Raw genomic sequence first — 14,734 nt, forward strand, 5'->3', positions numbered from 1 at the left:
TGCTTATCTAATCTGTCTCAGCTGCTGCCTGAACCCAAACAAACAGATGAACTAGAAGAACTAACTAGCACTATGAGCACCATTCTCTCTAGAACATTGGATGTTGTTGCACCCATTAAATTAAAAAAGGTCAGAGAGAAAATTAAAGCACCATGGTACAATAATACTACGCATGTTCTAAAGAGAGAAACCCGTAATTTAGAGCGTAAATGGAAACAAACTAATTTAGAGGTCTTTAGAATCGCGTGGAAAGACAGTATGTCACGTTATAAAAAGGCCCTAAAAGCGGCCAGGGCTGAGCACCTCCGCAAACTAATAGAAAATAACCAAAACAATCCAAGGTTTTTATTTAACACCGTGGCTAGACTAACAAATAAACAGACGTCACCCGAACAAAATATCCCGTTACAGTTTAGTAGTAATGATTTCATGAACTTCTTCACTGAGAAAATAGAAAACATCAGAACCACAATTGTAAACGTTCAATCCTCAATCGCGCCTTATAATTCAGCCTCAATTATCCCCCCGCAAGAACAATTACAGTGCTTTACAACTATAGAACAAAAAGAGTTAAATAAACTTATCACTTCATCTAAAACAACAACATGTTTATTAGATCCTATACCAACTAAACTACTGAAAGAAGTGTTACCTGTAGTGGAAGAGCCTCTCCTCAATATTATTAACTCATCTTTATCTTTAGGTCATGTTCCAAGAACATTTAAACTGGCAGTTATAAAACCTCTCATTAAGAAACCACAATTAGATCATAATATTCTAGCAAATTATAGACCCATTTCAAATCTTCCATTTATGTCTAAAATACTAGAAAAAGTTGTGTCCGCTCAACTGGGCTCTTTCTTGCAAGAAAATGATATCTATGAAAAGTTTCAGTCAGGATTCAGGCCGCATCATAGCACTGAAACTGCGCTCGTTAAAATCACAAATGATTTACTTTTAGCTTCTGACCAAGGCTGTATCTCAATACTAGTTTTACTTGATCTAAGTGCTGCGTTCAATACTATAGATCACACAATACTCTTAGATCGACTACAAAATTATACTGGTGTTCAAGGACAAGCATTAAGCTGGTTTAGATCATACTTATCTGACCGCTACCATTTTGTCTATTTGAATGGAGAAAAATCGATCATAACTCCAGTAAACTATGGAGTGCCGCAGGGATCTGTGTTAGGCCCTCTATTATTCTCAATATATATGATGCCACTTGGAAATATTATAAGGAAACATGGAATTAGTTTCCATTGTTATGCTGATGACACTCAAATATATATTTCATCACGGCCGGATGAAAACGCTAAATTATCCAAATTGACAGAGTGTGTTAAAGATATAAAAGATTGGATGACGCGTAATTTTCTTCTATTAAATCCAGACAAGACAGAGGTAATACTTATCGGTTCAAAAAAACGCCCACAGAACCTCTCACAATACAACTTTGACATCGTAGGATGTCCTGTTACTTTATCCTCTACAGTAAAAGACCTGGGTGTTATACTCGATTGTAACCTGTCTTTTGAAAATCATATTTCGTATGTTACAAAAACAGCCTTTTTCCACCTTAGAAACATTGCTAAGCTACGTAATATGCTATCAGTTTCTGATGCAGAAAAGTTAGTTCATGCATTCATGACCTCGAGACTAGATTACTGTAATGCTTTATTAGCTGGTTGTCCTGCATCCTCAATAAACAAGCTACAGTTAGTCCAAAATGCAGCCGCTAGAGTTCTTACTAGATCAAGAAAATATGATCATATAACACCGATTTTATCATCACTGCATTGGTTACCTATAAAGTTCCGTATTAATTACAAGGTATTGCTACTGACTTATAAAGCCCTAAACGGCTTAGCTCCAGTCTATTTAACGGATCTTCTATCGCCCTATAATCCATCGCGCTCTTTAAGATCAATAAATTCGAGGCTTTTGGTCATACCTAGGATATCCAGATCAACCAAAGGAGGGAGAGCATTTTCACATTTGGCTCCGAAACTCTGGAATAGTCTTCCTGATACTGTTCGTTGCTCGGACTCGCTCTCCCAGTTTAAAACTAGATTAAAGACGCATCTTTTCGGCCAGGCATTCATATAATGTTTTTAATCTTACAGTTCAAACTACAATCCGGCCTCTAGTTCATAAATGCCAGAGGAGAACTGGCCCCGAATGAGCCTGGGTTCTCCCAAGGTTTTTTTTCTCTCCATTAGGTCACCTGATGGAGTTTTAGGACACCATTAGGTCACTTGATGGAGTTTTTTCGGTTCCTTGCCACTGTTGCCTTTGGCTTGCTCAGTTGGGGATATTTTGGGGATATTTAATTTTATTTTATCAATCAATAAATTCCACTAGAAACAAACCTTGTTGTATTATTTTATTTTAATTTAATACTGTGAAGCTGCTTTGATACAATCTGTATTGTGAAAAGCGCTATACAAATACACTTGATTTGATTTGATAGACTGCACACACGTTCCAATTAAGGCCTCAATGAAGGGAATTTTGTTAACCGAAAGGGGGTTCACAATGTAAATGTGCAGGCAATTTACTTTTACGATTCTTAATATTCCAGATTAGAAATATTATATCAAATATAAAAAAAGGAATAGAATCAAAAAAGTATGTAGTGGACTGACTAAAATCTCTTAGATGGTGTGTGACTATTTTCCATATCACAAATGTGGAAGCAAAATGGCCAGGATCTGTGCATGACTCAAGAATTTTCAGAGAGTCACATTTATGCACATTATTTGAACGTGGTAAGGGAAAATATAAACATCAAGCTCACTGTATTACAAACACTTGCTGAACTTAACAGAACTGCATTTTTCCATTATACAGGTGATTATGAAAGGATCCTGCTTGGAGACAGGGGCTATGCCTGGCCTGCAGGCAGTATTTTATGACCCCATTCTATGACCCAAACCCCGGACCACAAACCCGTTACAATGCAGCTCTAGCCAGGACAAGGGCACGCATTGAGCACGGCCTGCTGCAGAACTGGAACGCCGCGGCAGAAAATGTCTCATAGCCTGAGACGTTTCTGCACCTCCGAATAACGCTCCGCGAAGCCTTTAACAGAGGGACCGAAGAGACCAGTCGGAGAGATAGGAGCGTCCAGGAAGGTGACGCTCCGTGACGTGAGAGAAGCCATGTTGCGGCTGATGGCCTGGGCGGCAACTTTAGTAGCTCTGAGTACCAAGTCCATCGCACTCCTCAAATCCGTCACACACTCCTTAGTTGGTCCAGCCTCGTCCAGAGAGCGGAGGAGGTTGGCCTGGTGGATCTGCAGAACAACCATGGCGTGTAGTGCAGATGCAGCCTGACCGGCGGCGTAGGCGCAACCGATCAAGGCAGACGTGGTCCGGCAGGCTTTGATGGGCAGAGTTGACTTGGCGCGCCATCCAGCGGAGGGCGGACACAAGTGCGCTGCCACTGCTTCCTCAACCGGAGGAACAGAGAGATATCCCTTGTCCTTCGCGCTGTCGACTGCAGAGAGCGTGGAAGAGACAGAGGATCTTATCGTGGCCGAGTACGGGGCTCCCCAAGATTTGGAGAGCTCGTCGTGAAGCTCGGGGAGGAAGAGCCTAGAAACAGGTGCAGAGCGGCGTCCTGAGAGAAAGCAGCCGTCCAACCTGTTGGGTGCAGGCTCCTGGGGCGTGGTCCAGTCAAGGCCGAGGCCCTCACGCTGGACTCCTGTGTCGACGGGGTGGGGTCAGGGATAGAGCCTGACCACTCCTCGCTCCCGGACGCCAGGCGAAGGTTCTGGTGGCCTTTGAGAGCAGCGCTTTTTACGGCACGGCCCAACAGAAGACTTAGACTTAGACGAAGACTTAACAGAGCAGCCATCAAGTGTTAGTCAGTATTCTAGATTATTACGTGAGGAATTTTTTTGTCCAATAATTAGAATATCTCTTTTTCAGAATTAAGAAGTTGGAAATTACTAGTCATCCAGTTTTTTATATCAGCTATGCATTCCGTTAATTTTGTGAATTGGTAAGTTTCGTCAGGGAGTGAAGAAATATAGAGCTGAGTATCATCAGCATAACAGTGAAAACTAATGACATGCTTCCTAATATCTCCTAAGGGTAGCATGTACACTGTGAACAGCAACAGTCCTAGTACTGAGCCTTGTGGTACGCCATACTGAACTTTTGATCGATAAGACATCTCTTCATTTACAGCTATAAACTGATAACGGTCAGATAAGTATGATTTAAACCATGCTAATGCAATTCCACTAATGCCAACATAATTTTCTAGTCCATTTAAAAGAATGTTGTGGTCAGCATTCTGGTTCTCGAAGAACACGAGAACCAGACAAGTCCTCTGCAGAGACCCTTGGGCCAGCTTCAACTACCCTCACACAAAATGTTGGCATAATGTATCCCAATCTTTAAACATCTTCACTCCAGATTCTGACTTTTGATGCAGCCTGGAATTTAACCACAACATGTTTATTCATCTGTTCATCTCAGGAGAACTGGCCCTACTACTATTGAGCCTGGTTTCTCCTAAGGTTTTTTTTTTTTTCATTTCTGTCACTGATGGAGTTTGGGTTCCTTGCCACTGTCACCTTTTGGCTTGCTTTTTTTGTGGGACACTTAAGATTCGGCAATATTATTGACTTGAATGAATGACATTATTGACATTATTGGATGAAAACTTAACTGAGCTGGATGATTACATTAATGTTTTCTCCAGAGCTGCTTTATTGATTAAATTAACTCATTTCATAATTGATGAATCAACACTGAACTGACTTCAACTGAACAATGACACTATTGTCTTATTTTTAGAGCTGCTTTACAGCTGAATTGAATTTTGTTCGCATCATTGATCATTACTTTAAATCTGCTTTGACACAATCTGTATTGTATAAAGAGCTATTTAAATAAAGGTGACTTGACATGGTCAGCTGAAACATCTGAAAGTCTGTAAATTTTGCCAATAAACCTGATTTGCAATGGGGGCTGAATAATTTCGATTACTGTACTTAGAATATCAAAATCAACTGCAAAATACAAGCCTTTTTTGGAAAGCAGACACACTGTCAGTTTACATCTAGACTAAAAACACATCTCTTTCACCTGGCATACACAACACATCACATTTCTATGATTCACATCCGTCAAATGATTATTAGGCTGCATAAATTAGGTCAGCCGGAACTGAGGACACTTCCTATAACACCCGATGTACTTGTTCCATTGTTAAAAACAAACAAAACAAAAACAAAAACATTACACTAACACCCGAGGTTGCCATAATCAGCCGTTTCTGGTCCGTATCCAGATCAGATGGTGGACCTTCACCTAGGCACGACCACAACACATTCCTGAATGTAAGCAGAGATCCTGTCAACTAGACAATCCACTGTGAAGGCCTTGTCGACAGACAGCCATCGGCACAGATCCTCAGCAGAGACGACGAGATCACTTTTTCTTGCCAACAGCCATATTGATGAAATTAACTAATTTAATAATGTCTTTACAATGAAACTGAATCAACACTGAACTGACTTCAGCTGAATCCTATTAAAATACCAGAACTATGCAGATATGGACCAAACATTTTAAAATAGAGTATTCCATAATATTTATATTACTGATGGCATACAGTAGGAATTTAAGTCCTCAGGTTCCTTTTTGCCATGTTAAGTTGTTGGCTGTCACATTGTTCGTGTCTAATTGGGTTTTATGTGATGTACAGAAAAAGAAGAAAGTTAGACATCAGAATACCAACAGTGAGATGGAGGATTTAAACAAAAAAACAAAAAAAACAAGGTTTGCTTCCATCGATCTGATAATAGCTCTTTAAGAACATCCCAGGAAAGAGGGAAAATAATCTTGTTAAAGATGACAGATAAACCAATAAAATTCAAAACAGCAGAAATAATGAAAAGGTACTAAAATTTAATAATCTTAAAAGCCAGAACATCTTTTGACAGAAAAACACAGGAGGAAAAAGTTTTAGTACAATATATTTCAGTCTCGATAGGTATAGAAATCGATCGTTCCTTCCCCCACTTTTTACACTATAAAAGGCCTGTTTACTTCTGAAACAGTCTTTATGAAACAGAATGGCATATGATATATGAGCTAGGAAAACCAAGTGACTGAATACAAAATATTGTCACATTGGAAATGGGGCAGTACTTTCTGATGAGTGTCCATAGTTGTCAGCAAAACAATATTTATATACATGTTTGTCATCTATAGACATTTACACATTGTACCAAGAATGTAAGTACAACTTAGAGGAAACAATTGAACTAGACATCATTTACAACAGCTACACTTAAAGATGGTCATGCTGATAACTTGCTATTGAACATTGTCATCCTCCATGTCCTTGAACATGCAGTATTGCACAAATGAATACTGTTAACTCGGATTTCTCGTCCGGCTTTTTCAACAGATGAGGCCATTTAAAAGCACAGAGTTCAAGAGTTTATAAAAAAAAAAAAAAAAAAAAATTTAAAAACACGTTTGTGGTAAAATTTCAGTGATTTTTTTCCTCTGTCTCAGTCAAGTTTCTGAACAGATGTATCCATGGGTTTTTAGAGGAAGCTGAAGGATCTTAAATATTGCCACCAGATTTTCAACATAAAGGGGAAAAAAAGATAGCTCAAGAATCCCAAGCAATTGTGTCCTAAGATTCATTGTGTGGATACTGAAAAGGTGGTTGATTTTCACTATTAATGTAAATATCAGCCGCAGTTATGTAAAAAGTCCGGAAGATCAGGGAAATGTTAAGCTGTTCTCAGTTCTATTGAAATGGCTCATGGGAAATAGAGTTTTTCCTCAGATTTTTCTGCCAACATAAAGGGGAAATAAGAGTTGTGACTGGTTTTCTTGCTCGCTCTGTCCGGTGCTGCTTTGAGTCAGTCAGCTGTTCCATTGAATCACTCATTGAGGATGGGAATGCTGGCATGATCCAAACAAGCTAACAGTTCTTCATTACAGCATTCTGCAGAGAAAGAGAGAGAAAGAAAAATCACAAATACACATTAAATCCTATTCTTCTATCCTATACTTTCATAAGGCCAACAAATTTTATTTCAACTGCTAAAGACTGAGCAACTGCTGCCCTCTAGTGGATAAGTTTGGTAAACAATCAATTTACTGAATATTTTTACAGAAACTGTACAAGCAAACATATTGATTCACATCATCAGACCCTACAATGCTGGTACGCTTTGATGGAATGTTGCTTGATAAAACCTTATCTTGCAAAAAGACGTGCTAATAAACACTCATGCACTTCAGAATGCTACAAGCAGAAAAACAGGCACTGCACTGAAACTCTACTTGCATCCGCTTTGGGCCGCGTGCAGTGGTGAATGCTGTAACCTTATGGGCACCACAATAAGTATGCTGTTGTCATGTGTGGTATGAAACAGGCCTTACTGCTTTAAAATTTCTGAATACTGGGCAAATTATTTGGCCTAAACAATAAATCAGTCTATGAAAAATAATGTAGGTGGGAGAGACTTTGACCGAACAGATGTACAACCCCATTTCCAGAAAAGTTGGTACATTTTGTAAAATGTAATAAAATCAAGAATTTGTGGTTAATTAATTCTCTTTAACCTTTATTTAACTGACAGAAGTACAAAGAAAATATTTCCAATGTTTTCACTGACCAACTTAAATGTATAGTGTAAATATAAACAAATTTAGATTTTGATGGCTGCAATACCGCAAAAAAAGTTGCGACAGAGGCATGTGTACCACTGTGTCACATCACCTTTCCTTTTAATTACACTTTTTTGATTGTTTGGGAATTAAGGAAACTAATTGTTGCAGTTTTGCAAGTGGAATTTTTGCCCAATCTCGCCTGATACAAGACAGTTGCTCAACAGCCTGTGGTCTTCTTAATCTGATTCTCCTTTTCATGATGGGCTGATACATTTTCAACAGGAGACAGATCTGGACTGCAGACGGACCAGTCAAGCACAACCACTTTACTATGTAGTGTCTACGAAACCACTCAGTTTGCAGCACATGCAGAATGAGGGCTGGCATTGTCTTGCTTCCCAGGAAAGATGTCATCTTGATGGCAGTGTAAGTATCTGTACAATCCCAATACGTCTCCACGTCAATGGCACCTTCACACATACGCAAGTCACTAGTGATGGGACGGTTAATACTGGGGCTCTGACGCAGTTTTCAAAGCACTATTGTATCACACACTGTACCGATACAATACCATGTGACTGATGACGTTTGAAGCTTTGAATTTTTGTATTTCAGACTTATTCACTTTGCAAAAGCACATCCCATTACCCTTGTGTTTGACTGTGCATTGACTTGGTTATGTGTGTACACTAATTTGGGATTGAGTAGAATAGTTTTGAGTCAACTGAAACCTCAACACCAGATAGAAACTGAATGCATGAATGCATGTCACACCTCTATTGCATTTAATCATGTTTTAAAGCTGGGGTCTCAGAGACACTGAACAGAACATCAACAACAAGGGTTAAACAGCTCATTCAAAATATTTTTTCAATGACTCACGTCAATTATTAATTAAGATAGCATACTTGTATATTTTATATTATTGATCAATATGTGAATCCGTTGACCAGGCTACATGACACGAGTTGTGGTCTCATTGGCACAAATTAAATTTAGATTAGATTAGATTACATAGAACTGTATTGATCCCAGATTCCACTCTTGTATGTCACTGACTTCCAAAGCTTTGTTTGGTCACATCATGCTTTTTCAAACTGCATATCCTCTGCTCCGTGATGATTTGTTAGACATGGTACAGAAAACAAGTCTGACCACCAGATATCACTAATGCGTATTGTGTTAAAAGCTTTGAGTAATGAACCATTTTTCAGCACAATTTGATGAAAGCCTCAAACGCTTCAGAAAGCCTCGGTTTCCCATTACTACAAGTCACCCATACCGTTTTCAGTGATGCACCCCCATATTATGACAGAGGTTTCCTTTTGCACCCATCACGGATGAAAGTCTGGATGGTCTTTTTCGTCTTTGGGACGGAGAACTCGAGCTGACACGTGAACTCATCTGACCACAGCACACATTTCCACTGTCTTTTGAATCATCTGAGATGAGCTCAGGCTCAGAAAATTCTGCAATATCTCTGCATAGAATTGATGTATAGCTTTCTTGCATAACAGAGATTCAAGCGGCAGACTATTTAGTGACAATGGTTTTCCAAAGTTCTTCCCATGTGGCTATATTTAAAGGGATAGTTCACCCAAAAATTAAAATTCTGTTATCATTTACTCACCCCTAAGATGTTCCAAACCTGCATGAATTTCTAACCATTAGTCGACTAGAAGAGGCTTGGTCGACTAAGATTTTATTAGTCGGTTAGTCGCAGATTATTATTATTTTTTAAATCCACAGGAAGTGGCAAAATCATGTAGGCTGTAACAGACAGATTGTTAACAGTATGAAATCCAAACATTCGCCACTCATTCATCGACCTCAAATATGGCGTATCACTTGAAACATGTAAGTAGTAGCAACTTTACAACTCCGCTCGCTCTAATGCTAACCTAGATAAATGTGTGCTATTATTAGGCGCATATTTAAGTGTTTGTGTGGAGAGCGTGCATGATATACAGGTGCCGGCACAATCACTTGCATTTCACTTAAAACACAAAATTTTTGGTCATACAGATAAGAGTAATGCAAACTGTAAAGGGTCTACTTTTTTTTTTTTTTTTTAACTCACAACAAAACGTTGTGCTTTTGTAAAATAAAGGTGCTTTCTGTCGATTCGATCTCAGTGACCTTGAGCGCATCACATAAATGTACCGAAACTCAGTGTATACTTGCCTCACAGACATGAGAAATATATACAGGAAGCTTGAAATGTCTACATGTGAATGAACAGATTCAAATGGAAAATAAATATTCTCAGATTATGTAATCCGGATGAAATGTGCATATAGGCGCGTCAACTACAGCAGATATGACGAGTTAGCATCATTGTTAATCTATGCAGCTGAAAACACAGAAAACATTACCAATAAATTATTAAAATGTTTAGACGGTCTCCTCCTGTTCTTTTCACGACACATTCATGATCTTTACATTTCCCGGTGTGTTATGGCAAGCTTTATGTGTGCATATGAGTGCTGATTAGGCTATGTATTTTATATAGACAATTAAATGTACATTATTATGATTTATGGCTTATTAATAGCGGCGCGTCTTGGACGGCGAGAAGAGTTGAAGTCAGGTCAACTTTATATTAATAGGCAACATTTTCACGCTAGAACGCTTGTTTTTCAGTGGGAATGCAAATAAAAAGACAAAAGACACACCACATTGGGTCTCACACATTCAACAGAGGCCTTTACCTACACAGAATGAGATTTCTCTGGATTCCCTAAATCTTTCCACAATATTATGTATGGTAGATGCTGAAAGACCCAAATTATTTACAATCTTTCATTGAAAATGTGGTTTTTGAATTGTTTGACAATTCTCTCACAATATTTGCCACAAAGTGGTGAGCCATGACCCATCTTTGCTAGCAAAGACTGAGATGCTCATTTTATACCCAATCACAATACCATCACCTATTACCAATTCACCTATTGTGGACGGTTTCAAAACTTCAAAGTTCAACTAGGATATTCTATAATCTTTTCAATTTTATTTTGCCTCTGTCCCAACGTTTTTGGAGAGTTGCAGCCATCAAACTCAAAATTTGTTTAAAAATACAATTAACTTGGTCAGAGAAAACATTGGAAATCTTTAATTTGTACTTTTGTCAGTTAAATAAAGGTTCAAGAGAATTAACAAACCACAGATTCATGATTAATGCATTTAAAAAAATGTCCCAACTTCTAGTTGTACATTAATAAATGAATAACGTAAGTGACATGACAGACCTGGCTCAGTGCTGCTGGCTCTACAGGACGACACAATTGGATTTCTTTTTTGCTTTCTTCTTTTCCACCGGTGTTTTCCTGTTAATTTGTCTGACCAAGTCATAGAAGATCTGCAATTTGCAAAAAATACATTCATGATGTACTCAATATGAACATGAAACTACTGGAATATGTTCTGAATGGGGGACATATCAAGCAAGTATATGAAACATGCTCACATCAAGGACGTTAATCTTTGATTTGGCAGAGGACTCTAGAAAGGCACAGTTGTTCCACTGCCGGGCCAGATTTTGCCCCTGTTCTTTCCCCACCACCCTCTCGTCCTCCAGATCACACTTATTACCCACCAGGATCATCGGCACCTATAGTCGGAGAGGAGGAGAGAAAAAATAAATCAGATACACAATGGCAATTATGTTGATCTATCATTCAGCCATAGGCACTAAACAGTAGGGCTGTGCTCAGAATATCGATACAACGATACATCGTCATGAATTCCTGACGATGCGCGTATCGATACAGCAGCTGCCGTATCGATACTGTTGTGCTTATGTAGCCAATTCAGGGCTCGAATTTCGGCACGGGTATTGCGCATAATTTTAATCATTCCTGCACTTTAGCATGTAGATTGTATGAGTAAATTAATCCACACAGACTATACAATCAGATCAGTCATTTTAAAACTTTCTGTGAGACGCAATTTCACAAAGAGCGCGAATACTTTCGCCTGGCTCCGCAGCGCGAGTCTCCGCTGCCTGCACGCGCACCTCCCCAAATGGACGAGGCATTTATATTCGACGCGCTCACAAACAGCTCGCGAGTAACAAAAGTTCTTTTTCGCGGATTATATCACTTTAACAAACAAAAACACGCAAAATTATGTCAAACATTTCGGTCTTGTTGAGTATCCTCTAAACACAGTCGGTTATGTCTTAAAACGCATGATGGGACAGTGAATGAAATCAGGATCCGTGCACTAACGTTAGCTCTTAAAGGGACAGAAGCCATATGTGTCTGTCATTAATATTGTTGTCAAAACAACAAAAGATAGTTTTAATTTGAAGAATTTGGATTAATAGCCTATGTATTTAATTTAGTCAGGACTAAAATACTACCCAGTGTTATTTTGCATTTAATTACTTTATTCAGTTTCTATTTCTGAATACTAGTGCTAGACCTATTCAAAACGTTTTATCTTTATTGGTAGGCTATCTTTATTTTATTGTATTTATTTGCGCTACTGAAGGAAGAGCCATTTTAAGCTTTTTTGTGACAAGTTTTTTATTTAATTTAACTCTTCGTTTTTTTATGACAAAAACTAAATAGTTTTTCAGTGATCACAACTGTTATAACACTGGTTATACAATAAACATATATTACTGTTACTAAACTCTGAAATTCCAAATTGATCCATATCGTGATACGTATCATATCGTGGCTTTAGTATCGTGATGCGTATCGTATCGTGACATTGTTGGTGATACACAGCCCTACTAAACAGTCATGCAACATTTATGAAAACATTGTAGTTTTGTGACATTTTTAGTCTGCTCATTAGACCGGCGAAGATGAAGAATGCCAAAAGTTACATCACTATTGTAATGAACCCACCAGTGAACTACTTGTGCAATATCTGTAACACAAGGTATATTCTCAATTTTATAGTAAAGTCAGACATGGTTTACATGTGCTAACATACATATACAATGTATCATTTCAGACTGGAATATTTCCAAATAAAGTGAAAATTGCAAAAATAATACCATTATATAAAAATGGAAACAAGCACATCTTCACAAACTATAGACCTGTCTCTCTGCTACCTCAGTTTTCAAAAATCTTAGAGAAACTATTTAATGACAGATTAGAAAATTTTATAGACAAACATGACATAATAAATGAAAGTCAATATGGTTTTAGAGCAAAGAGGTCGACATCAATGGCCTTAATTGACCGTTCGCAAAGACCCGCCCCCCTTAGTTACTGTCGCTATGTCCGACAAGCTACGCCGTTCTCATGCCACACCATGTTCTCATGCAGTGAAAAATACATCGCGGAGTAGAGAGGAGACTGACAACACGCTGACAGACAGGACAGAGCAGGTTACTTTTCGGTTACGTTTGATTAGTGATGGCAAAATCGAGGCCTCGTGAACCAATGAAACAGTTGAACCAAATGTGCCATATTGTTGAGGCTTCGAATCAATCCGACACCCGTCTCAACGGTGACACCTAGTGGTCACTTGCAGGTGTTGATCTGAAACAACCTTGACGAGCCATTAAAAAAATGTGTTGTTTTTTTATTATTATAATGTTCTAATATGTGAAGCTTGTAACCTATAGGCTCCTCACTGTGCATAATGTTATTTTGGTCATGAAAAATGAATATTAATAAAAGAAATCAAGCCACAATGTCTCACTTTTTTAGAGATTTTTATTCAAAAATATTAATTTATCTGCTGTGGAAGGACTTAGCCTACTTCTTTTTTTACAGATAATTTCTCCAGCCTTTGAAAAAATCCTCTCACAAAAACCCACGAGGTCAAAATGCGTTTATTTCACTTTTATACAGATGTGCGATTGTGTGGTCTGTTCCCGACCGTTCCAATCAAACGCTGATTCGGCGGACCACACCTGATGAAACACTTAGTGAAACACTTTGAGGCTTCGTTTGGTCATAGTCACGTGACATGGGTGTTTCGAATCACGCTTCGGATCAGTGTTTCGACACATCTGCGCTTCGGGATCTCGCAAAGCTTCGGAACGACTGTTTCGCTTCAGCCATCCTTACGTTTGATATTAAACATATTAAACAAAGTCTCACCTTTCAAATTTGGTCATTTTTAAAAAGAAATTTTAACAATAAATACCGTTTTGTTGCTCTTTAATGTGCAGTGACAGATCGCTGTAGAGCATCAGTTAAAGCTGCTCGTGAACCGATCATCTCTTCCTTCTAGTTAATTTATAGCCTCAAATAAACATGAACAAACACAAAAAGGAATGTTGTTTTAACCACAGAAAGGCGTCAGTACACTCCGTTTTTCAAGTTCAAATCCTCCTATGTTAATCTACTAACTCTCCTGACTGCTTTGTCGGACAAAATGGCGGATGGCGAAGTATGATTGGTCAGATCACCTGTCAATCAAGCTCCCTGCGAAGGGTCAATTGAAGCTGTGGAAGAAATTACAAACACCCTAGATAAAAAAAAAAAAAAAAAAAAAAATGCAGTTTGAATATTTATTGATTTAAAGAAAGCCTTTGATACACTTAATCATTCAATTTTACTCAAACTGGAAAAAAATGGCATTAGGGGAGTGGCTTTGAACTGGATCAAAAGTTACTTAACTGAGAGACAACAGTTTGTGAAGTTGGGCGAGTTTACGTCAATGTCTGGGCATTGCTTGTGGGGTCCCTCAAGGATCAGTATTAGGTCCTAAATTATTTAATTTATATATAAATGACATATTTCGTGTATCTAAATTATTGAAATTGATATTATTTGTTGATGATACCAATATATTCTATTCTTGTGATAATTATAATACACTTATAAAGATAGTAAATAAAGAATTAGAAAATAAAGTATATATATATATATATATATATATATATATATATATATATATATATATATATATATATATATATATATATATATATATATATATATATACACACATATACACACACATACATATACAATGGTAGAGAGACAGTGAAAGACAGACAGTGGAGGACAGATAGTGAAAGATAAATACAGTGAAAGATGGAAACAGGACAGCCACAAGGCATCAGAAGTCAAAAGGGACGCCACTATAGCATTGCTCCT

At 38.0% G+C, this 14,734-nt stretch overlaps 1 protein-coding gene across 1 annotated transcript in view; it reads right to left on the reverse strand.

Moving 5' to 3' along the window:
* Window positions 1-5,910: 5,910 nt before the first annotated feature.
* Window positions 5,911-14,734, reverse strand: part of rap1ab (RAP1A, member of RAS oncogene family b) — a 59,712-nt gene continuing 50,888 nt past the window's right edge. Inside the window, exons 6-8 of the mRNA XM_084101947.1 lie at window positions 11,125-11,268; window positions 10,907-11,016; window positions 5,911-6,987 (exon numbers count right to left, since the gene is read on the reverse strand). Coding sequence (XP_083958073.1) covers window positions 10,927-11,016; window positions 11,125-11,268 — 234 coding nt within the window. The 3' untranslated portion in view covers window positions 5,911-6,987; window positions 10,907-10,926. The remainder of the gene's footprint in view (window positions 6,988-10,906; window positions 11,017-11,124; window positions 11,269-14,734) is intronic.

Source organism: Abramis brama (genome assembly GCF_963993115.1).
Source record: "Abramis brama genome assembly, chromosome: 23".
Taxonomy (NCBI): Eukaryota; Metazoa; Chordata; class Actinopteri; order Cypriniformes; family Leuciscidae; genus Abramis; species Abramis brama.